Source organism: Branchiostoma belcheri, unplaced genomic scaffold (assembly GCF_001625305.1).
Source record: "Branchiostoma belcheri isolate BF01 breed outbred unplaced genomic scaffold, Haploidv18h27 scaffold65, whole genome shotgun sequence".
Lineage (NCBI taxonomy): Eukaryota > Metazoa > Chordata > Leptocardii > Amphioxiformes > Branchiostomatidae > Branchiostoma > Branchiostoma belcheri.
In genome coordinates, this window is record NW_017804298.1 from 594,575 (window position 1) to 621,144 (window position 26,570).

General features: G+C 39.9%; 1 protein-coding gene across 6 annotated transcripts in view; it reads left to right on the top strand.

Annotated features, from left to right (window-relative positions):
* The first annotated feature begins 2,551 nt into the window (after positions 1–2,551).
* The window catches only part of LOC109483558 (cAMP-dependent protein kinase catalytic subunit alpha), a 30,128-nt gene continuing 6,109 nt past the window's right edge, over positions 2,552–26,570 (top strand). The window contains exons 1-8 of one of the 6 annotated variants that reach the window (XM_019786593.1): positions 9,965–10,301; positions 14,388–14,396; positions 20,754–20,783; positions 21,831–21,892; positions 24,010–24,138; positions 24,650–24,748; positions 25,225–25,307; positions 25,771–25,897. In XM_019786593.1, the coding sequence (XP_019642152.1) occupies positions 10,256–10,301; positions 14,388–14,396; positions 20,754–20,783; positions 21,831–21,892; positions 24,010–24,138; positions 24,650–24,748; positions 25,225–25,307; positions 25,771–25,897 (585 nt within the window). In that variant the 5' untranslated portion in view covers positions 9,965–10,255. Of the gene's footprint in view, positions 2,826–9,964; positions 10,302–14,387; positions 14,397–20,753; positions 20,784–21,830; positions 21,893–24,009; positions 24,139–24,649; positions 24,749–25,224; positions 25,308–25,770; positions 25,898–26,570 lie in introns of those variants that run through there. The other 5 variants (XM_019786592.1, XM_019786594.1, XM_019786595.1 and 2 more) reach the window with 5 other exon arrangements.

The following is a 26,570-nucleotide window of genomic DNA, read 5'->3' on the forward strand; positions in this document are numbered from 1 at the left end:
TGTACGCATGTTTCTGTCATATTTATGTCTATGCATAACAGTCCAGCAAGGAGCCTGCAAAGTGAGGCTATGTCTCTATTGTTTACGACGAAAGTCGATTCGTACGGTATCTTTATTATGTTTACCGTCGCCGCAGGCATCTCACCTCCAGGTCAGTAAATCACACAAACGCCTTTCCGAAGTACCGAGCAACGATTAAACTACCATTATAACACACGTACCCAGACTCGCATCAAGCCATGCACAGAAAATCGGGAAGTTCAGAACGCAAAGCAACAACCATGCCTCAGAACGGGGCGCATAGGAGATCAAGGACTAGGTCGTCAGAGTCGGAGAGGCAGTCGTTGGGAACAGCAGGCTCCAAGAAAGCTGGAGTGACAACTAAGAAAGCTACTACTGCTGCTCCTACCAGGAAAAGTTTAACTCGCACCATTAGCTGTGGCGCCAACCAAAGTAAGGGTCTATACCACAACTGTCTTGAGTTTCCTACTGTTTTGATGTATGTTCTTGACGTTGAACAGAGTTCTACGTATCTTGGTTGCATGCTATGTGTTACGCAACATGATCATTAATATGCAACTAAAGTTTTGCCACGCAATAAGAATTGATGTTGCTGCTTAAAGATCATTCTCGCTCTAAATTTTCTAGTGTGGTATGATATGTTGTTAATGTTCTAAGTTGCCTTCTTCATTTTGCTCCAAATAATGCATAGCTGGGCTTCCGAAGGTACTGGAAAGGGTACAAATTGGCCAAATACATGTATAGATAGGTAGATACATGTATTAGGTAAGAATTCCCTTCAGATCATGTTACGTCTTTGCGTTGGTCCGTTGTTTTGTTGTGTCACGAGGTCCCTGCCCTAGATAAAAATCAGAGTCATGTGGCACTGTTATATGGCGGTACACTTGACTTCACAGAGCTAACCAGGCCAGGGTGTTAATATTTATTGCAGCAATTGCTTCTTTTATTGCCTTCCTCTTCGAGTGGAGTTCTGGTGCAGGAAATACGTATACCGTACCGTTCTATAAGTTATAAAACGTGATACTTTCTTTCTCAGAAACCCTTAGTTTTATTTATGTATCTAGAGGCCAGTTGAATACGTACATAAATATTCACAACCATTTTACAAACTTTTGTAAACAATTTAACATAGTTATTCCACCTCACGTCTATGAAGGTTAGACATCCAGGTAATGAAATACATAAGAAAATTGTTACTCAGGCAACTAGATAGATTTTGAAAATATAGGTTAGTTTTTCAAAATCTATCCAGTTGCTTAGTTTTCTCGTGTTCTCCGCCTTATGTGGCCAGTAGATATGTATATAGGGCAACACTGTGTGTGACGTGCTCGCTGTTTACAACCTCACACCAACTGTTGATCACTAACGTTACTCAGATACCATCAAGTGCTATGGGTTCACCACAGGATAATACAGGGACCGTACGCGTATCGCACTGATAAAGTTTTTCAAACAAAATCTCGTCGTAAGTAGAGTTTCATGGCATTTTATAAACAGAGATAGCGAGTTTACAAACAAAGGCCTAAGTTGTTGCTATACAGTGTGTCCTAATACCAGCTTAGAAAATAACAAGAAATAGTCCTGCCTTCAACACCAGCGTTTTCAACCAAGGATTGGTGTGTTCAAAAACCCATTCTGTCGTTGAGTTAGATGTTCAAGGATTAGGTATAACAAATCGTTTGATGTGATGTAGCCAGCTGCCGCCGCGCCGCGTGCCTGTGAAGCTGGTGTGTTACGCCGACGGGTGGTTATACCGGACATACAGATACATTTTTTGGACAATGCTTGTGATTTTATTTCCTTGTAACATGTATATGCTCTATTATTAAAGTGTTCCCTTATACCCATTCTTTCCCTCTAACTGGCCCCAGTCCCTGGCATCCATGTCGGCATGGAAACAAGGACATAGATTACAGGGAGTCAAGGTTTCTCTGTATAAAGTTGATCCCCTGTACAATATGGGATGTCGGTTTGCTATTTTCTTCTGTATGTATAATGGTTCGATATGTGCTACAGGTGGATTGTTTCATACCACTTGAAAACACGAGATAGACGCAGCAATAACCAGGGGGCGGGGGCAAAGAATTCATACGAATTTTGCGAAATGCATACGATCCATTACAACATGCGAATTTCACGAAATAAAAAAAGGTACATACGATCCGGTCGATGTATTATCAGAAACATACGAATTTTACGGAATACCAAGGGGGTTAAATACAAGATTTTAAACCTCCTTGGGAATACATTTGGTGATCCAGGCGCAGGTTACCAAATTAGTAAGGATCGTATGTTTCCTTAAGCTTGTAATGACTTGAATCGTATGCATTCCTTAAACTTCGTATGAATTCCTTACAATTCGTATGAATTCCGTAAAATTCGTATGAATATTAATGCTTCGGCAGCCCCGATAAGCACTGAGCCTCAGCACTGATAATTCTGGTGTGCGGCTCCCAGTTTTTATCGCGCGGCCTCCTCCAATCAGCGCGCGGGCAGACAACACTGCTCGGCCGGACAGGTAAACACAGAGTCTGCCGGGGAGCAGCGCAAAACATCCGGGGTCATCGTGCATGGTTTATAGAACACACCAAAAACGCACAACGCACGGGAAAGCCCGACTTCTGTTCCAGCCATGGTGTTCTCTGGATGTACCGCTGTCTTGGAGAGTCCGTAACCTTCGACTTTTGACTCGAGAAGTGTTGCGAAGGGGTCAGTGGGTTTTGGGAACCTGCCCGAGTCTTGTGTCTAGAGGATGGCGGCCAAAGCGACGCCGAAAGGCAGCGGGCACCACGGCAAGGCAACTGGTAGGTTGTGGTTTGATTTCAGTGAACGTACAAATGCTTGAGTCGCAGGCCACAAGCAAAGGGATAATAGGGTGTTGGTTTTGGAGATCCCTGGATTGAGAAGTTTAGTAGTGGTTTGTTTATACCAAAGTCTGGTGGTCTGGGATGGTTGGCTTTAGATTGTCGGAGAACCCAGTTTTCGACCAGACGCCCCAAGCTACTAGTCTCTACCAGACTAACTACCCTGGCTACATATATAATAGTTGCTAGTGGAGTTTGGCCGCCTTGGGGTTTGACTTCCTTCGGAGGGAAAGAAAACTAGGCTACCTTCCCGCGGCCGGACTCCCTTGGCCAATTTTACTCTCCTTTTTCGCCGAATCCTACGATCCGTATTCCCGTAGAAAGGCCTGGTGGAGGCTACCAAGCTACTGGCTTGTACCACCAGGAGCAGCCTGGCCGGACGGAGCTCTGATTTATTGGCTTGCTCTTGTTTATATCACAACGTTACCTGGCTCTAACCTGGCGTGGACGGAATTAATGCTGAAACATCTGTCGTTTACGGAAAATATTCCAATCTTGTAGGACTGGTCGTGTACTAGGAATGTGGGCCAACAATCTCGTTTCTGACATAGATGTCGTACCAGCCAGGGCTCCAGCGAGAGAAAGTTTGTTTATTTTTTGAAGTTTCGTCTGCAGTGCCTAGTGCCGGGTCAGATACTATCTCAGACCAAAGGGGCAAAAAATAGCAACAGTACAAAAACAGTTCGGCCTTGAAAGCGGGAAAAATAGGAACAATGCGTCAAAACAGTTCGGCTTTGATCTGACCCAATGTCTGCTACTGTATTTTCCACTCACAACTTGCACTTTAAGCAAAGTATTATGATGTGATATACGCCAGGTGTGTCTGTCATTTCAATCACTATTTACTCTGTTCACAATCGTATGTAGTTCATCAATATTTCACTATGTAATGTTTGTTCCCCTTTTCAACTTTGTATGACCTAAATTTGCGTCGCAGTGAGTCCATTAATTGTGTTCTATTGTCTATGCTTGTCTGTGCTTCTGTGGTGGCAACCGTGGTTTATGTCTTGCTAGAAAAACAACGAAAGAACTTTTCAATTTTCTATTTTCCAACTCTTACATATATTTCTTAATCCCTTTTACTTGCTTGGAGCATTTAGTGAAGAATGCCGTCGATGAAATCCTCGTTGAATCATCACAGATGTGAGGACCCAAAACTAGTTCTCGACCAATAGACTCGTAAAGTGTGTCTCCTGTTGTACTACTCTCCAAGTTGGGTTTGGCGGGAAAAAAATCATTTCAAAAGAGAAACCCCGATAAAAAAAGCCTAAAAACACGCTAAAAATACCCCCAAAACCCAAACCTCTACTTGGAGAGTACTGTTGTACAGCGTACGCATCTTCCCCTACAATATGATAGAAAGAAACAACCATATTCTGAGAATACCTACCTACCTTGCCCCTTGGCCCCTGAGAATACTACTTTACAAAAGACTACTAGTATGTAGTATGAGATGAGAATGTACCTTTGCAATTATCGATGGCTTTGTCTATGTTTTGTACGTCTATCTATAGATCTATATATAGTGATGCGCGCATTTGCTGTCCCCTATCCCTAGGCCTATGATCGAAAGACATAATGAAGAGAAACGTAGCAGGTTGCGCGACTGTTTGTTTGTTCAGTTGGGGGCTTATATATAATGCACTTTATTGATGGCGTCTATTTGAACTTGAGTTTTTACACTAGTCTGATAAGGAGGTTAGAACCCAGACATCTGCTTGAAGGTCAGCCCCTACATACTACTCTCCAAGCAGAGGTTGTGGGGAATGATCGTTACCTTTTTATATATGGCCGTTTGTTTTTTGTCCTGACCCCCACCAACCCGTCGGTGGCCGCGAACCTTCTCTGGCTAATGGATACTGCCTGGGCAATTGGATACTGTATTCTTGCCACCGAGAGGGATCTGCTTGGAGATTACTACACTGAGAGCAGCGCATGTAAATTCGGCATTCCTGTAGCCCCGGCGGACCGGGGGAGAGGAGCGGGGCGCCCTTGACCGATCCGTGGCCTTCTCTCACGGAAACTAGCGCGCATTCCTGGGGCAGATACGTGGCGCTAGCCTGGAGCCCAGCGTTGTTAGACTTAGTACTGTCCCACTGTCCGAGCCTGACTGTCCGGACTAAAGCTAACTAAATCATGAGATATCAAAACCGGAATTTTAGCTGCAGTACCATAACAAGCCGCTAGGGGGTCCAACATCTAATCATTTCTGGGTCTCATCAAGACCTACCCACCTACCAAATATCAAAATAATCCATCTGAGCTTTCTCAAGTTATGCTGTTGACAGACACACATACAGACACACACACACACGGCCAGGAAAACATAACCTTCGTCAATTCTTGGCGAAGGTAACAAGGCTGGGCTGTAGGCTAACGTGGTGCGTAGTCTCCAAGCAGACCTTTTGGTAGCTGCAAGACAGTATCACAATCAAGACAGTATCATTGGAAGGGCAGTATCCAATACACCAATTGGCTGGCGTAAAAATGACCTTTTGGTGGTTACTGCATGTACAGTACTGTAGTATCAAATTGGCATGGCAGTACTAGCGTCAATTGGCTTGCGTATAAAAATATTATATGCACCATATGACAATATCAGGTGCATTGGCTGGCGTAAGAAAAAAAGATTCGAGAAATGCTACCTGTACGGCTGTACCACATATGATCACTTTCCTGGCCAATAATTGGACCCTTTTTTGACCACCTGTCGTACATACTGTAACGTCTTAGGAAGGCCTTGGTGGAATTTCTAGTATCTTAGCCCCTTAGGAAGGCCTGTTGCAGGCTATGGCTTTTTCTTTTTATCTTTTAACTCCCAAAGGAGTCTATTAAAGATATGAATCGAGAGCGAAATACTGCAAAAAAAATACATTCTTTTAGCACCACCTAAAGCATTCGTAAACGTTCCGTTTCTTCACTCGTATGTAACTTTTCATGCAGTGAAACTTAAAAGCTCAGGGCTGGTTTAAGTAAAGTTCGTTTGTAGGGGCAAACGTCTTAACCATTGTTTTCTCTCAAAATTAAAGTTTGACAAGCAAGTCGTGAATAACTCGGCAGGTCCGTTTGACAGCTTTTTGGCTTACGGCAAGGAATTTTGAATTATTTTGAGTCAAAGAGGACATAAATCTATAGTTACTCTCCGCAGAAGTTGGTTAGGAGGACTGTCGCGTTCTTCTATGTACCGTTTTCTTACAACCGGTGCGTCCCAATTCTTACTGGCCATTTGGATAAGCTTTGTATATTGGGTGGTGTCTTGTTGGTTAGTTACGATTTTACATGCCACCGAAAGATCTACTTGGAACCTCCTGTATCTACCGGGTTGTTATCAGGCGATCCAGACTAGTTTGACAAGACGGTGGGCCTGGGACCGATATTCGTGGAAGACGAAAATAACTCGTCACGGCATAATTCACGACGGGAGAACTCGGAATAAAGTTCTGCGTTCTCGTTATGGAGGTCGCCAGGCTAAAAGTAGTCTCGGATACGGTGACCCTGGAACTTTGACCGCGCGGCTGCCACAGTGGCCGTTGCTACTTGTTGGTTGACCCCGTTAAAACCAGGAGTTACTGGTTCGAATCCAGGGCATGCTTTTCTGTCTTCGATCCTACCAACAAAGATTAGATGATGGCTTTGATAGAAGGTAAGCCAACGTACCAAACTCGTTTGAGCGTCTATTACATGTAGATATAATATCGTTTGATTCAATGAGAACCTGGCAAAATAAGGCCATACATTTTACGTGTGTGTCAGCTGCCCGGTTCTAGACCATTGATGTGTGTTTACGGACTAGTCACCTTGTGGCATGTATTAGAACCTCCTCCAGGCGGTCCGTGTTTTCTTCATGATGATGGACAAGAGATTGTTTTGCTGTGCCTCTCTCTGGCGAGAATTATGGGGGAAGGTCGTGTTCTGGGTCGGCGGCGTGTCGTCACGCCAAATTAACTGTGAGGCCAGCAACAGTGTGTGTGTGTGTACAGGGAGTTAGGGACTACTAGTCATCTGATCAGACGGCGGCAAGACAGTATCCATTGGCCAGAGGAGTGTCCATTGGTGGCTATTGGTGGCCAATGGATACTGTCTTGCCACCGTATGATCCGAGTGCTTGCAGATTATGTGTGTACAAGGACTAGCGGTGACACAGATCTACTAGAGTTGACGGCACTCTTATGATCATACGTCGCCGCAGCGTACGCTTCTCAGTGACGTTCCTCCTGTACCGATTCTCATGAACACAAATACATCGCGAATTTACCAAACACCAGCGATCAAAGCCTGAGACTTTTGATATATCGATACCAGTCTATTAGTGGATAGTACGTCATGTAAACAGACGTCACAACGGCGATCAAAGGAACTATCCTAGATCACGATCAATTAATGTAAACTGAACTGTACGGTACGGTACGACAGTAGCAACCACTTATAGTACCGTTGCAATGCCGACCATGTGACATCGATCATTGGTTCTTTGAAACGTTTTAATTGTAGTGAAAATTAAAGTACATATCAGATCCTTTATTAACATACACGTTTCTCTTATTTGGAAACGTATCGTGAACTACTAGTATAATATGGGTAATATGGGTAAGATTTAGACATTGATGCCAATCATTTACAGTTTCTGAATTTTCATTTGGCGTTTAAGTTCTACATTTTTTGTACTATGCTTCCCGTCAACTTTAATTTGTGGGAAAGTTATCAGTCAGATTTTAGTTGCTCTCCTTTGAATTTCTTCTCTAATACTTATCAAACGAAGATGTGCCTTTAACCTCGGGCCTTAAAGTCACTTAAAACCCTCCCACCAGACAGCTTAGCATAGGCAGAATTCTTCTGTCACCGAGAGCGACTTCAGTTTGTTTTTATGTCCTTGACTTGAGGAAGGTGGAGGTAGCCCTTACATTGCTACAGTTACAGTACGTCTCGCTAGATGACGCTTTTGAACGATCAATCGCTCACCAAATCTTCTAGTAATCTCCAAGCAGATCCTAGGGTGGCAAAAAGACAACTTATAAAATTGGCCAGGCAGTATCCATTGGCCAGAGAAGGTCCAATTCCCCACCCACAAAAGAGATAGCATGCCAGCAGGGGAGTTTGTCCGCGCTTAGAGAACTGAACACTCGGGTGCGGCAAACTGTTCTCTAAGCGCGGACTAACTCCCCTGGCATGTTATCCCTCTATTTGGCCGTTTTCTACTCTGTCCAGCCGCCTCCCGAAGCCTGATAGAGGCTAGATATTGAAGTGAGGACTGCTTCCGTATCTGTAAATGTAACCGTCCTTGACACACAAGCGTATGTAGGCTGCCGGTTGCATCACTCTTACAGGACTTAAAGTTGAACAACCTGCCCCGCCTAAAAACTACCTATAATTATCATGTCTAATTTTAGCCCTTGTTTAACATATTTTGTCTGGCCCTTACTAGTACTTCCTCCTTCATGACCTTAATGAAAAGTGACCTGCAGGTTGACTCTTTGAGCTTCACATGAATAAGTTTAAGGTTTAAACAAAGTTAAAGTTAAAGTATGCACGTACGTTCTACTTTAGTCCTGTTTTCTGATTAGCCCAGTTCTAAAAAAAAGGGGGTAATTCAACCAGGCCGGATATGTTGTCTATATGCAATCAGAAAATAGCACATAAAAGCTCCCAAAGACTCTGAAGACCCCCCCAAATCCCCAGTTTTGGGCACGCTATGGAGGCTACCTATATATTCACGGTTACAGTACGAGCGGTTGTTTGACAGTTGAACGACCTGCCACACCTCAAAACTACCAATAATGATGTCTAATTTTAGCACCTATTTAACATATTTTGTCTGCTCGTCCCTCACGACCTCAACAATTAAGAGCGACCTGTCGGACGATTTAAGCTACTCATGAATAAACCATAACCATAACCATAACTTTAAGTATGCTCGTTGTACGTTATTCCAGTCTAGGATCCATAGCATGCCAAAAACTGGGGGTCTTCAGGGTCTTTGGGATCTTTTATGTGCTATTTTCTGATTGCATATAGACAACATAGCCGGCCTGGTTGAATTACCCCCGTTTTTAGAACTGGGCTAATCAGAAAACAGCCGAAGACCACCAAACCCCCAGTTCTATAAGCCTGTTGCGGACGCTAATTCCAGTCTATCTTCACGGCCACTGTATATAATATATTGAAAGTGGTTCGCTCTTTGCACACTTTCTATACGTACTAGTAGTCCCTTTTCTATCAATTGTGCCAAGTCTGGTTGTGGCTTGTAGAAGGTTCAAACAAACTTTAAGCATGGGCGTTCTACCATTATAATAGTCCAGTTTATCTTCAATGTCACTGCATATGCATATGCATGTATGTATAAAAAAAGTTCGCTCTGTTACAAGGAATTTCTATAGCCCATTTTCTATCAATTGTGCCAAGTTTTTTTGTGGATTGTAGAAGTTCAGGAAGCTTGTTTCCTGTCGGATTGTGAGGATAAATACAGTACTCTATAGTACTCAGTGGCATTCCGTTGCCACGGACCCATCGTCTATCTTCTTGTAAACTGGGTATCGTTTACAGAGAAAGTAAAGCTTCTTCCGAGAAATTGGAGTCTTCCGTGTCCTAATTCGGTAATCGCTTGGTTACCTTTGATTCTTTTGTTTCCGACACCTTCAACTGACCCATTTCCAGACAATCGGGCAGATATAATTAGTTACTAGTAGGTTGTTTTCACCCTTTTTAGTAACAACTTTCAATCTTTAACGAACGCCCAACAACTGGATCTCCAAAGTCATCAATGTTTATGATTCCCCGTTGTTGTCATGTGTTGCCATCGATGTATTTGAACAAAGGCGCCCATTAGACTTTGCCTTGTGTGCATGTGGGCTATTTTTAGAAGCCCAAACACAAAAGTGTGTGCTTAAAATAGATGCACGCCCTCTTGGCACCCCAATGTGAATGAACACCCGCTGACCAATCAGAGGGCAGGATGTGTCTGATCACGTGACAAGACCTGCAACCATCCCATAATACTCTCGTCCGCCATTTTTGCGCTTCACCTGTAGGAAAAACGTGTTATTCCGCAGGACACAACATAGTGCTCAATCTTATATACATTTTCTTGTAAACTAACTCCTTGTCGTGGTAAAAGTCACACAGAATTTAAAACAAAATTTTACAGGTGTAAGGTGATTATCTGGCTCTGATCTGTTTGGCTTGTTTTTAGGAGTACGAATAGCGGAGTGATCCGTGCAGTTTGGTTTTCCTCACGGCTTGTTTGGCTGTCGGCACATCCCAGTCAGCAGGAATCGGAGCTGGTATTTTGTTACTTTCCATTGAAAATTTTCGCCGAAATTATCCGAAGATCGCGACGATCTGATCCCGGGTCGCTCAACCAGTAGCCTCAGACGATGGGAAATGCAGCCGCGGCCAGGAGGGGAGATCCCGCCGACACTGGTATGGCGTCGTTTGTGCTAAGCAAACTCCCACCATCAGCATGTTGTGTGTTGGATGGCCGTGGGACGATTTCTGGGAAAAGGATGACATGTTGCATGTTGCCTCTAGGTTTTACATGCTCCCCTCAGTTTTTGCTCAGTATTGTCCCAGCTGATCGTTTGGTTGTAGCCACACACATGCCAAAACCGCCCAGTTTGTGTACACTCGTGTTTGTGGTTTGCATATGAATGTTGTTGTCCCGTTCCCCGCCCCTCCCCATCCATCCACTGTGGTTTTTATAAGGCACTTTTCCAAACATACAGCTCCGCCCAGGACGACAACCCCTGTCAAAACATGTCCAATAGCGACTGTACTTTCGCTGTGTGGCTTTTAAAACGTCGGAAATGTAGGAAATTATGTAGATCTTTGTCAACAGTTTGTGAAGAACGTTGCGATTTATTTATACATGGCGTTCTGCGTTCTGTTCTATTTTTAGCAACAAGGGGCAGAGCCTTGACTTAGAAATTAGATGACCTGTTGGAATCGACTGGACCGTTGCTCTGATCGTTTTTATTTCACCCACATTTGCATACAGTTGGTTTGAGAAATTAAGTGAATAGTTATACACCATATTGACATTTTAAATTTAAGGGTGGCAGATTTTTATGTATTTCTTGACTTATTTATTTTATGACATTTTGACCTTGACCTTAGTTAACCTCAATCATTTTATGAAACATATTATACGATCTAGACTTCTTTAATTAAAATAAAGTCTAATCAGTTGACCAGTCACTTGGATTCAAGAATTTCTAATTCCATGATCATGAATCTTTGAAAAATATGAGTTTGAGTTTAATTTGTGCAATTGCAATTTTACCTTGGTATTGAAATTAATATATTGTCAGAGAAAACAGCAGATGATTTTTATGATATATTTCTTGTTTGTTGTCACCACATGATGGCTTGTGTTGTGTGTTGTGGTGGTGTGATAGCATCAGAGTGGTTCCAGAGTTGGTATTCTGACTATTTTTGCAGGCCACTGATAACTTTGGTGAGTAAACTTATTACATGTCCAGTCCTGCCAATCAAAGGATGCAGGGCTGGAAATACTTTCTGCAGTCCCCAAATGTTTTTCATCAGTGTTTAGGATGTGTTTTCGTATTTCTAGCCCTGCAGATCCACTTAGATGGACTGTTTAGTACACAAGAAATGACCAAATATCAACCTAACTCAATATAAGCAGGTCACTTTTACCCATTAAGATTGAGGACAAAACAAAGAAGAAAACACCAAAATATTGACTTTTTGTAACATACAAGGTACAAGTCACTAGGATACAATTATCTAGCAGTATTATACGGTATTACCTGTCGTGTGTAGGTGTTTTTTATGTATCTTTATAATTTTTTAAAATCAAAATGACAGTTTCATGTTGACATCATGTAATGTGATTGAATTGAGGTTCCAAACTTGAGGTTTTCCTGGCAAAAAACAGAGTTGGTAGACAAACATTTAGTTTGACTTTGAGGGATAAAACCTATCTATTTCAGTCGGTGGTAAATTCACAGACTTCAAATAAGTTCGAATCCAGGCTAGATAAACAATCGTAGAAGATGAAGTACAACATATGAAGCTAGAGTTACTACAAGCAGTGCCTCCCTTCCCAAAGATGGTATCCAGATCAGATGCAATCCAGGTTAGTTTAATATAAATCATGTACACATGCTGTCCATACAGACAGTTATAGTCCCATATTTAAAAGTGAGTAGCAACAGAAAGTTCAAAGAATGTGAACTAGAGTGCAACCAAACCTCTAGTACTTACCCAGTTGAATCGTACAGAAAACGAGGAACAATAAAATACTCCCTGAAAAGTCGTCATTTTCTAGTGATGCCAAAATCACCACTGTCCCTGCCAAGGCTACAGCTGTGTTGTGTGTAAATAGGTAACACATGGTGTGGTCGCTAGTAGTGTACATGTTTTGTATAAAGTAAAACTTGTTGTCGTGTATTGTAGTCACTGGGCAGTCTCTAGTTCACTAAATAAATTGTCACACTTCAGTTTGTACCCTCAAAATAAACTTTCACCTTGTAGTAATATTGAGGAGTCTAAACAACCACTGATTGTAAATATTGTTTTTATATGTCAGACATGTTTTTCCCACTTATTAGTGAAGTACAAGCTAGACCTACTCTATAGCATTGATTTGATTGCCTTTGGAATTTGAGAAACAGATTTGTTTTATAGGTCAAAACATCTCTGTATTGCTTACAGAAAATGAATGTTCTTGTATACTTCCTCTAGTACAATTGGTGGCATGTCATAGAAAGATAAAAGAGTCACGATTTTGCTAAACATCCATACAGCTTTTATGTAAGGATTAAAAACTGGCTTCTTTTCTAATGGTCATTTGAACATTACAAAAGCACCAACAGAAGTCAAGTATTTTGGTTGGTATCACTGACATGTATATTGGTACATGTGTAAAACAAACTTAAAGTGTGACAGTCACATTAAAAAAAACAGCAATACATTTCTAGCATACTTCTGCATTTAATGCTCGTTGGTTCAAATTTTTTCCAGGCTGAGATTTTATTTAATTCTTACCTTTTCACATTTGCGATAGATATTATGTAATGTCTTTTCTGCACTTGTGAGAAAGCACTGCACAGTGTACTGTAGTTCCTGTTATTTGTACAGATGTGTAAGATGAGTTGTGTCTAGTCTGTGTGCTGCTGGTTTGGATGACTCCACTATGCCCCTAGCATGTCTCCCTATGCCTGTGGATGTTAATTGTTATCCCTCTATATGTAATGGATACGCCAACATTGTGTCGTGTGTGACGCAAGTGGGGCAATTTCCGCATCAGGCCGCGGAAAAAAGATGTTGTGTTTCCTGTTTCAGTCCTGGAAAAATTAGGGACGGTAGGTTTTTTTTTCCCTTTCTTTTTTTTAACCTTGGCGATCTCTCTTATTAGTAGTAATCCAACTTATACAATACACTTTAACAATGCTATTATTTTCTATATCAATGTTGGAAGACCAATCGTACAACGTTTCTTCACTCAAGTGTCAGATCGTAGAGCTACAGAAAAAGTGAGCTCGAAAAATTTATATCCCTTGCAGGGGTTCACCCAAAAAGAAGCCAGGGCTCTCCCCAAGCAATGAAGCAAGGGTGCTCCCCCTCTCCCCCAAATCCTAGCACCAAAATGTTCAAATTTACTAGGGTTTTCTCTTAGTATTTTATGAAAATTCGCTGATTTTTTTTTTTTTTGCGACATCAACTTATCAGAGAGTACCTCCTCTAAAAATTTCTGGGGAGACCCCTGGAAGCTTAGGGTTGGAAGTTTTTTCTAGGGTCGGTCCGACTCGGTCGTGAAACAGGAAACACAACGTTGTTTTTCCCAGGCCCCAGGGTTGGCAGCTGGGAGGATGTGGTTACCTAGGTGATGGGATCAACTGAGTTCTCTCGCTCTGACAGGTGTTTTTGTGGTCGTGCCAATTCAACAGAAGGGCTCACGTATTAGATAATGTCAGACGCATGCATTAATACGTCAGCGTAATCACTCATTGCCAGGCTTTTGGAAACAGATGAAGTAAAATGATACATGACGTTGTCCAGACATTAAAGTATCATTGTTATAAATGATCTTTCTATTTATTCAACAATTTATAAATGGTATGTGTGATGACTCAGTTATGCTGGGTCTTGTTATGGTTTATACTTAACAAACTGTAAATCATATAATTTACAAATCTTCTTTTTGTAAATATTCTAGTGCAAAACGTGGCTGTCATTTTGTGTTTCAATTTTGTAGTTATTGGAAACAGAAATCATTCAGACATGTATTTTTACTTGAAAAGAAGTCATTTCAGTTAATTTGCATTTTTTGTAATGATGATTAAGTAATGAAATTGTAATTATATTCATTCATATATAGTGATATGTCTTAATTATTTATAAGTTAATTTATAATGTATATTATAGGTATAATTTATGAAACGATATATGTCAGGTTGATAATAATATGTTTCCATTCATTTCTATCTTCTAATAATCTTGTTTTCCTGACATGTCTGCCTCATTGATTCCCAATGTGACCAGCCACTGCATGTGAGTGTGACCATTTTTAACTTGCCTTTCTTTTCATTCACCAGTTTCCTATCCAACAGAATACAAAAAAATTGCGAAAACAGGGGTCTAAACCTCATTGAAGGCATCGGAATGATCCTGGTGACATTAAACGGCTGTTTTTCTGTGTGTTTTGAGGTGTTGGGGCATTTTATGCTCAACATTAAGTAAATTTATATGGGTCGAATCTGACACCAAATAGAGAATGAAGTTTTTGTGTTCTTTTCAAGATAGAACATGTGGTTTGTAACGTTACAGCATCAGTATAGCGTTACCACCATAACGTTATAAACCACATGTTCAAAAAAATTCATTCTCTATTTGTTGTCAGATTCAACCCATAGTAATTTAGTTAACGTTGAGCATAAAATGCCAAAAGACACTGAAAAGCAAGTTGTTTAAACTTTAATATCAACAGGGTCATTTCGATGCCTTCCTGTTTTCGCAATGCATTCTGGGGATGGGAAACTGGTGAATTCTTTTGCCACTGCAAGCTGTGCATCTTTTTTCTTTTTTTTTTTACTTTGCACAATTGCGGTAGCATTTTGCTTATTCACCATTTTTGTTTTGGCACATCATCATGCATTTCTGTAGCTTTATCTGTACCGTAAAAATGTAGTTTCAATCCACCACGAAGCACAATAGTGCAAAGAATGTTTTGGACTTCCGTAGGCATCATCTGATCATGTAAAAGGTACAAAATGTAGTTGTGATATTGGGTTGTAATTGTAGTGGTTGCTGTATGCAAATGTGCTGTGTAATTATATTGTGCAACAGCCTGCCTATAGGCAAGGAAGGTTGGTAGGATGTTGGTCTTTCAAACCTTCAATGCAAATTCATATCCTCGAGCTCTCTGCTTTTGGGTTTGCAGTGTCAAACTTTCCTCATGCTAAATGATACATTTTACATTTGTAGTTTTTATCATGTATTGATCATAATACAATTAAGAAAAATGATTTGCCTTCCAGAAGCATATATAATGTAGAAACAACAACCTTGTCTGAAAATCATGCAACTTCTTTGGTTGAAAGAGAAAATATTCACAGCATTGCAGAACAAAGAGGGAGGGGGGCAGTCTGCTTTTCTATCTACCCAATCTCAGGTTTCTTACGAACACCACTGCCATTCTCTTATGTTCTACAAACTTCCTCATACACACAGTTACAGTGGCAATTCTTGTCTTGGCTTGGCTGACAAACATTTTAGCAATATATGTCAATAGAAACATAACTTGCATCTTGTAATAAGTTCTAGAACCTTCCAGAAAAGCAGAGAGCTACATTTGTATTTGTTGTGCAAAATTCTCTTCCACCAAATTTCTCAATAAATATTGACTGTGATCGTCCTTTGTTTTTAGTTTTTGAGTAAGAGATGAGCCTGGGGCTACTGGATCACAAATTGGACGAGAAAGTATTTTGAGGGTCTTATGCGTTGATGAGGTACTTAGTGATAAATTGCACAGTGCAGACTGTTGCCAAGGCTTAGGAATTACTTATTTTGGGCACAGACTGATTTTGGTCTAAACCTGTATTTTTTAAGAGAAAAACAAATGTGCAACCTTGGTATATAATCTGAGTGAACATTTGTCGGACCATCGAATATCAGAGAACTCTTTCATAGAACAAGTAGAAAAGCGAGTCTTTCTAGTCCAAAGCTGTAATTGTAGCCATGTTGTCAGGCTGTTACACTGCTCCAGGGCACTACAGACCTTCGTTTTCCCCTCAAATGTCAGAATACTCTTTAGAAGAAGGCTCTGTGAATCCATTCATCTTGTATATGAGAAGAAGTCGGGTTCGAATTTTGACATGGAGTAACTCTACGTATCTTGCAAGGGTCTCCCCATAAATTATGAGTGAAGAGGCGTTCCCTGAGATTGTTGATGAACATCTGCAAATTTCATGTAAATACTAAGAGAAAACCCTAAATTTGAACATTTTGGGAGAGGTTCTAGGATTTTGGGGAGAGGGGGAGCACCCTTGCTCCATTGCTTTGGGAGAGCCCTGATCTTGTGTAATGTGGGATCAAAATCATGCCGTGTTGCAGTAGTCTCTTCTTGTCGTTCGTTCAGGCAAAGTTTGCCCAGGGTGGGGTTGTATTCAGTGGGTACAAACAGAGATTGTTTCCAAGTATTTGCCAATTGTGCATGGCCTCTGGCCTGCCAGTTATCAGTCAGAAAGGCAAATATTTTAACATGCATTTTATTTGTTCTGGCATTTGAACAACTGGTTTTGCGATCCAGATTAGAGCAATAACTTACTAGAATGTCTTGTTTTTCTCAAGCATATTTGTTGTCCTGAGAATGGTTTACATTTAGTTTGCAAGAAATTGAGGTATTTTTGCCATGGAACTTAGTACCTGTCTTTGGTACATTTTTAGGGCAATAAAATGTGTGTTAGAAATTTAGGCACCTTCACATTACTACACTACATTTGTATGGTTGTACGCACTTATATTTTTCATCATGAATGTGCCTTGCATGCATATATAGCCATGCAACATATCAAATGTTGATGCTATGGTGCACAAATGTACATAAAGATAGATTTGTTTTTTATGTACAGATTTGAACACGTACATATAGACATTAGATTAGTAGAAAGCTATAGATAGCTGGCACTTTATCAGTTTAAGCTACTAAAATTAAGTTAGATTAAAATACCTTGACCTTGAACCATGTTTACACCTTTAAGTATCACTCGAAACTCTCCCGCCAAGAAGGTCGTCTGAAATTTAAGAGCCCGTTTATTCTGAAGAGGTTTTGTCTCTCCAATGACCTGAATAGAACATGCTTTTATGTTTACAAACGATGAAAGAGCTACTGAAGATGAGCTACCTTAAAGGTTGTTTTGTATCTTTGGAGATATGTTACGTAGCTGGAATGACGTCAGAAGGTTTTCCCTTGAGAAAACCACATAGAGCTTTTCCCTTGTTTTGATGTGTTCGTGACAAAGCTACGTCCCAGCTGTATTGTACTGTATATGGTATAATAATTGCACCGGCCTTATGATTACAATTCGAACTAAAAAATTTCACTATGAAAATGCCTATTGTTTTACAGAGTTATATCACTTTATTACAGTTGTTACTTGACACATTTTTAACTCTGAGAATGTTTCCTTTTCTATCCTAATGCAAAATTAAGTCCTCTGCAAACTTAGAAGGTTTTACAGTACCAATTCTGGTATGTTCAAAAGGCTATTACATTTCACTGATACTACAAAGCGTCCTTACCAAAGAACCAAGTACTTGTTGTAGAAAAAAAACACAGTGCTTTGTCCCAATCAGGCTCTTTTGTTGATTCGTGTTTGTATCTTTAACCCATTATTCAGTGAAGTCCAAACACATGTTCGTGACATATTTGTTGGAATTTCTGATGTCGAATTGTCTTAATGGATTTGTTTTGAAAACATGTGTATTAGGCTATTGTTTGGGTGCAAACATGTAGGTGGGCAGTACAATAGAGTATTTATTTACTTAAAAGGTGGGCACCCATGACTTTTTGAACCTCCTACATACATATTACTTGGCTTTTATATATTTTTCTTTGTTTGCCATTTTCTTCCAACCTAACGTAACGCTTTGGAATCTTTTTTTTTTCAGTTTTTTTTGTGTTTTTGTAGGAATTGTATAGAGAGTTTTCCATGTGAAATCTTTTTTTTTTACTTAAAAATTTTTGTTTCTTGGCCAGCAAAATTAAGGGTAACTTCAACCACAGAGAAATTTTTTTTATTACTTTTCACTGTTTTTATTTATTTTATCATTTTTGCATTCTAGCCAAAGGCATAATTTCTAGAGGTAAGAAGAAAGTAAAAAGGATGAGTGTGGATTTATATTATATCAATATAAACAGACTGACATATTGATAGTGAAAATTTAACATTATTAGCTTGAATGACCACATAGTTAACCGGTGTGATTTAAGTGACTATATTATAGGCAATATTTCACTATAATGTTTTAAAATAACTGCTAGGGCAGCTCGAAAGCTACTTAGACTTGTGTTTTATTGGGCTTCGAAGCATGTATTATGCCTTTACACTTTCGGGTCATTGACCACTGATATGGGAAAAGTACTAGAGCAACCACCCTGACATAAACACACAAGAGCAACATCGGTATGGCAAACAACTCCTGCCATGAAACTGCCAACTCTGGCATTTGTCAACCACTTTGTCACGTATCCTAACCCAGGGCATTGACTTCTAGTGGTGTAACGTCTACACGCCAGGTCACACACGTTTTTTTGTAAGTCCACCACCCAGAAAATTGTGTCTATACTACAGAGTACAGTATCTGACCTCCAATGTAACGTCCCCCAGTATACATGTACTTGTCAGTGCTTGAAAGTACAAGGACCAGTGCAGGTTAGGTGCAGGTAGACATCAGAAATACCTGCACAAACCTGCATATACCCAATACATGGACCAGTGCAGGTTAGGTGCAGGTAGACATCAGAAATACATGTACCTGCACTGAGCTCAAATTTTACCTGCACTAGCACTAAGGTGCATATGCACCCAGTATTTCCAGCCCTGCACGTAATGCCGCAACATGCTTTAGGCTTGTCTGGCAAGGTTGAATGGATATTTAGTGGTCAGTGACGTGGTCTTTTGCGTGTGGGTAATTTGCCCGTGAAGTATTTGCACGTAAAAAAAATCTGGGCGTACCAAAATATGCAAATTAGCAAGGCCCAACCACCTTTCCCCCTGATTGCATCATGGGTAGGAATGCCTTTATCCCCCACCCCCTTCCCTGTTCCTTAGCCTGGGTGCCAGACTGTTTCCAGGGCCTACACAGGCCAGATCCTCGGCTCCAGGGCCAACATGCCCCCAAGGAAATTATACCACAGCCCCCTGTTCCATAGCCTGGGTGCCAGACTGTTTCACTGTTTTCCAGGGCCAACACAGGCCAGTTTCTCAGGTCCAGGGCTAGCCAACGTGCCCTCTACTCAAAGAAATTATACCACAATCCCCTTCAGCTAGATCCTGGCTAACTCTGAGCCTAGCGTGCTATGGGTCTGGCATCCAGGCTACGTTGTTCAAAATCAAACCCACCCACATATCCAAGATGGTGCCCAGCCATTTGGAAAGCACAGGCAGACAATGATGATTGGAAACTGATTGTTTACAGTCTGATGGCTTCTAAGTGTGCAGTCTCTTACAACACGTACAGTCAAACTTGTGTATAGGGACCACTCAACAGGATTAGCAAAAGTGGTCACTAGAGGGAAAGCTGGTCATACTATGGTCAATGGAAAGGGACCACCAAAAAGTGGTCACAACGGCCAGGTGGTTCTTAATCTTATACACAGATGGTCACTAGTACAGGTTTGACTGTACTTTGAGTTAACTATTTTATCTTGAAAGTTGTGTTGAAAGACGTCATCATGGCATAAGTTTAAACTGTAATTGCCAACACAAAGAATTGGACTTTTTGACTGTACGTTTACTAACTCTTTGTCAAGATCACTGCTGTATTTGTTGTCGTATTATTTCTTTTAAACCATGCCATTTAACGACGGAAGCCCTAGCCTAGCCTTGATCCCTGTTTTCTTGTTTTAGTAACTTATAACCATAATCACAACACAAGTGACAATTATTATAATGATAATATCTTTACGTTTTCTAGTAAGATTTTCCTGACGGTAGTCGAGAGTTTTACGAAACCCAGGCTTTGCCATCATACTTTCCATCCCATTTTCTGTGTCCATTTTGTCCGTCCCTCCCCCCACGCACGTTTTGGTTGGTCCCCAAACCATGTAGTTTACTAGTGCTTAGGTCTCTAGTATAGGTACATCAACAGCTATATGCATGCATTTAGTAACTAATATTTTAGACAGCATCTCCATGTAAACAAGTTGTGCTTTTTTTGCCCCATACAATTATGGGGAATAAACAATGTTATACTTATATAACAGTAAAGTATTGTATGGTTAGATTTCAGGGCTCGAAATTCATTTTTGGGAATAGGTGCACTGGTGCACCCAACCTAAAAAATTGGGTGCACAAAAATGTTTTTGGGTGCACCATGTCAGATAAAATAGTAGAATGTCAGCAAAAACTAATTGTTTTCTTTCTAAAGAAAAGTACTGTAACATATTATTTTTCTGACACTTAGATGTTAATAAGAATATGCTGTATACTACATTTAACATCTCTACATATATGTAAACCTATGAAAACATTTGGGTGCACTGGTGCACCCACAGAAAAGAAAATTGGGTGCACACACAGCTCCACTAATTTGTAAGGTGCACATGCACCCAGTATTTCGAGCCCTGGATTTTCAACATGGTGTTTCTGCAAACTTAGCCACCACATGTTCTATTGCCCTATACAGGCCATGGGGATGGCTCATACTCTGACAGTGGTTAGTATGTGTTTATTTTCCAAATGCACTAAAAAAAAACAACCAAAGAGCCGAATATACCATATAATTGTATCGTAATCCATGCAAATTGTTGGTACTATACTACATTTTAACGGTACATACATTTGTACTACTGCGCACACATTTTTTCTCCAAGTGTAGGGCTACTGTACCTTGCTGTGCTGTTTAACCCTCTACTGTAGAGCTTTTTCCATGGGCATGATGTTACCCCCCGCGCTTCTGTGTCCCCGCAAAACCCCCCTTCCCTTTCAGGCACTGTTCAGCAAGTTTTTACTTTACGTTCGTCATCTTCGCATTCATTCATCACATTTTGTCACAAACAACAATACTCGTGCACAGGATTGTTTTGTTTTAGCACCTGAAAAAAATATACTTGCTCTTAGAGTTAGACACATCTAGAAGTGGTGACACTTTGTAACAAATCTTTTGTTGTTAACATGAATTTGTACGATATTTCGTTCTCAAAAGACATAAGAAGTGCTTTTGAAACATTTCAAATCTTGTGCACATTCGTAAAATCATATTACAACCAAATGGACAAGCAACATTTTCAATCTACATGTACATCATTTGTATAAAAAGTGCTGCAATTCATAATCAGCTTTAACTTGTGTCAAGCTAACATGGCTCACGATAATAGTGATTTGTTATCAAATAGATGATTGATTGATCGATTGATATGTCGATCTATATGAAAATGAAAGGTAAAGAATCTGATAATTTGAATGCAATGGCTACAAGTCACAATTCCTTATGACTTTTGTACTATGAGTTTTAATACAGTACTGTACCTTTAAGATTAAAAGCCTTCCTATTGTCATTTATTATATAATATTTGAGCTCCTTCCTTCTCCAGCTCTGTACCATCTTGTATTTGCAACTTGCTTGCAGAGGTGAATTCTCTACTTGCATTTGCATGACTGTCACTTACTATTACTGCTGAATAATGTCTCAGAAATGAAAGACCTTGTCCAAAAGAAGTTTTGGCATCGCAATAAATGTGTGTTTTTCTTTTGTGTCCCACAGTGAAAGAGTTTCTTGCAAAAGCCAAAGAAGACTTCACGAAGAAATGGGAGAGTCCATCACAGGTAAGCATCAGGCTCAAGATTCATTTTGGGTAAAAATGAACCCAACCTAAAAATTTGGGTGCACAAAAATTTTTTGGGTTGCACCTTATAAGTAGAATGTCGGCAACAACTGATTATGTTTCATTTCTAAATAATGTACTACAACAATGATTTTATTATGTTTTTGAACCTTGGATATTAAGAATATGCTGTATACCACTATACATAACATCTTTACACACGTAAACCTACGAAAATATTTGGGTGCACAGGTGCACCCTCAGAAAAATATTGGGTACACAGGTCCAAATTTGGATGCACTAAGGTGCACATGCACCCAGTATTTTGAGCCCTGGGTAAGTAATACTTTTGTTTACAATTTTGATCCAGGATACAATTGTTCAAATCTGTAGTTCATGTTCATATAATAGTGGTTAGTTGTTACCCCTAAAAAAGCTAGTTAATGTTTTTGTTTTCAAACAGTTAAGCAGTTTGAATATAGAGGAAGTTATTCCGACACCTGGAAAGGATATGTTTGTGCTTTGTGATGTAATGATTGTAACATAGACTTCCTGTTCAAACTGTAGCTTGTCGTTCGCTCTGTGTGTTTTTCTGTGTGCCTACGACATTGTTGACGTAGTAGGTGTTATTCCCACTAACCACCCTATTGTTAGAGACAAAAGGCAACGTAATCCGATCTGGGCCCAGATACTTAACCTTGGGTAACTCCTATCAAATGACCTTTGGTAACCACCTGACGGCTTGCTGTGATTGGCTGAATGGTTAATGATGTCATCAATGATGTCATGGCTTGATCACACCACTTGAGGGTGCTTTTTCTTGACAATAGGTAACAATGATAAGGACAACAGAAGGAGCGTAAAGGGTCCTGGAGGGCTTTTTTTACAAGCCAGGTGTACGTGAATAAACGCATGTGCCGCTTTCAAGTTCGGGAAAGAAAAATACAATAAGGAAACATTAGATTAAGCAGTATTTATAACTGCTGACTGCAGTGATTTTTGTGTACCCAAAAGTAGGGCTCTGTCCCTTTCAAGTTTTGGAGAAAAACAAGATAAGGAAATTTTAGATTAAGCTGTATTTACAACTGCTCACTGAAAAAATACTCTACATTAAGATGCCAGTTTTTATTACAGACCTTCAACATGTGGGACAATCATTCATATTGGGCCTTGGAGACAAATTGATTACTATGGAGGATATTGTACAATGTTCGCCAAGGTTTCCATTGTCAACAGACTAATCTAAACTAAACTGACCTTAAATGTCCTTAAAAATCTTCTGCCAGTCTTTTTTTCCTTGATTTGTTAGAAAGGGGTGTCAAACACAAGCAGACATGGCCTTGTTGATACTCATAAATAACATATTCTTTCAAATAATCCAGAAAAGATTACTGTTTTGAAAAAAAAAAGATAATCATGTACGTAAAGTGTCAGCCCAAAATATCATATCGAGGTGAGACATTTTCCAGACAAATGAGAAATACAGCTGATTATGGTCTGGCCACCAGACGTTTAATATCATTATCGCTATCAATATTTTAAAAACATGTTTTATTTGTGTATTTGTCAGTGTTAATCGAAGCTAGAAACTGTTAGGGCAGGTTTCCCCTTGTCATATTTTGTAAACCAGTTATGGTATCAAGTTCTACTGTATCTTATGTTGTTCACTTGTCATGGGAAACAAACAAAACAAGCTGTAACTACTGTAAAACTTTATTTACTATGTTTGCCCCCTGATGTTTTTATTTCCTGCCCTGTAGAACACAGCATCGCTCGATGAATTTGAAACAAACAAAACTAGCTGTATGAACTGAAAGACTTGATAAATGATGATTTCACTGACATTCTACTTTATTTTATGTTGTTACCAGTCATAGGAAACAAACAAAACAAGCAGTAAGACTTACCTATCACGAAAGTTCGTCCGTGTTGGTAGTTAGTTACATGTTTAAGGTTAAAACTTTAGAGCCAACACAAAGAAGTTCTCTCACCTAGAGCTTTTGACCAGTCACTCTGGTCTTCCTCAGTAGACTGACCCAGTGAGGCTTGTCACATGGATTCTTTGAAGTGTGATGTTATGATGTTTTGCCACCAATGTTTTTATTTTCTGTCCTGTAGAACACAGCGTCGCTGGATGAATTTGACCGTCTGAAGACGCTGGGAACCGGGTCGTTTGGCCGAGTCATGTTGGTGCAGCATAAAGCCACGCAAAACTTCTACGCCATGAAGATACTTGACAAACAGAAGGTAACATTTATGATTTAGTTTGGGTTTGATAAAGATAACGAATTGAAGTTTGCAATACCCAACATTTTGAAAAAGAAACACGATTTGTTAGCCCCTTTAACTCTGCAACCGTACGATAGAAACAATTTTGCAGGCACATGCAGAATGTTACAAAAATGTACTCTACATTGAACAACTTGCCACTTCTGTGTGTCTAACTCTGATTATGATTTGAAAATGTGAAGTGTGGATACCTTATGATACAAGAGTACATGCATAACACACTCCACTTTGCAAAAATGTGAGAAATTATAGAATTGATTATGAAGCATACAAATCCTTTCTCTGGATGAAACCAGAATACACAACAGTGAGAATTTTAAAACAAAACAGTTCTGGGTGTTGCTGTAAGGTAAGATTTGCACAAATGGTTGTTTTACATATTTGTTGTTGTTTGTTTCCAGGTTGTAAAATTGAAGCAGGTTGAGCACACGCTGAATGTTAACGTGTTGTTGTTGTTGTTTGTTTCCAGGTTGTAAAATTGAAGCAGGTTGAGCACACGCTGAATGAGAAGCGCATCCTGCAGGCCATTAGCTTCCCCTTCCTTGTTAGCTTAGAGTTCCACTTCAAGGTGAGTCTTGTTTGTTTGAAGTTCTTTCACATAACCAGTAAACTACCTTTAGGCATAATACACCCTATCATGTTAGCTTAGAGTTCCACTTCAAGGTGAGTTGTGTACACTTATATCCTGTGGGAGAAGTCAAGTAAATTACCTTAGATTCTTACCCATAATAGCATTGTACCCATGCAATGGTCAGTGTCACTTGATAAAGTGGTTACATTCGTGGTACATTGTAGCTTGTCCTGTGATTTTAATGCCAAAGAATTTTCAAGAAGACTGATCGTGACAGAATCATAGCCTTTTCTTGTAACAAGACAGCTGAATTTCCCAGGACACATTTAATGTTCATGTTAAGATTTTGTTTTTACTGTATCTTTGATAATATTTGAAAGTACTGTTAAGACTTTACGTATCACAGAGTTCGTTTGTGTGTGTGCTGTAATATTATTGCTGAATCGTAACCTTGAGATCCTTCCATGCTTCAGGACAACTCGAATCTCTACATGGTGCTGGAGTATGTACCGGGTGGAGAGATGTTCTCCCATTTACGACGGATAGGAAGATTCAGGTCTGGTCTAAGTTTATTGGACTTAAAAATGCTTATTCTAGCCCACACAGTGTAACTGAAGAAGCTATGAAGGGATAATTGTCATACAGTGTTTTGTGTTTTGGTTTGCCAGAGCACGAATACTTAATTGTGTGTGCAACTAGTGGGTTCTTATATTGTATTCTGTGAAATAGTATACATTTTTTCACTTAAACTTAAAGAATTGTCTATCGGAAAATGACACCCATTTCCACAACTTTACCAAACTATAATCTAACTTTAACAAAACCTCATACTATAAAAAATTTAAACTCTATTACTGGATAAATTACGGAGATTACTTCCGGAAGTTTCGAGTGACATCCATCGCTCTTCAGTGTTGCTAAATTGTGTAGCCTCTCTTCTTTTTTGGTATTGTTTACCTTAATGTCTTACCTTCATCAATGTATTGACTAAACCTTGTTTGTTGTATGCCCATGTACAGTGAGCAGCACTCCAGGTTCTATGCAGCCCAGATCGTGCTGACGTTTGAGTACCTGCATTCCTTGGACATCATCTACAGGGACTTGAAGCCAGAGAACTTACTCATAGACCAGCTGGGCTACCTCAAGGTAGGACAACTTCAAGGTCAAGGTGCTAAAGGGCATCTGGTTAGAACACAAGGACACGTCCTGACTTGTAAGAGGTCCAAGAATTGCCCAATGTCTCTGACATGAAACAGAGTCACTCAGTGCACAGATGGGCCCCTATGCAGTGATTTAAACCCCTATACTGTGATTTAGGCCCCTATGCTGTCTTTCAACCAGTGTAGGTATGTTTCTTTTGGGGACCCTGGAATTAAGTCTGAGACATACACATGTACATTTGTACCAGATATATTCAAAATCACATTCATATAGTATCGGGTGTATTACTTTGTTGCTTAGTACAATGCAGTACATCATTGTCTTAGCTGTAATTTAGAGCAGTTTAAAATGTCATTGGGTCATGATTGATTGACTAGTATATTTATGATGGGTATTAATCTAGCTTGACTGAATACATGAAGATATCACATACAGCAATTTATCAGACTATATTCACTATCCCAAAATACATCAACATACAGACTTCCCCTCAGACTATTTTTATGTTAATTTTCTACCCCAGCATTTCTTTTTTTACATCCAAGAACCAACTTGTTAGATGTGGATAATACTAATAGGAAAAAAAAATGCCATTTTTCCTGTTTCCTTCCTGAAAAAATTAGGATCGGTAGGTAGGGATTATCTTTTTTCTTTTTTT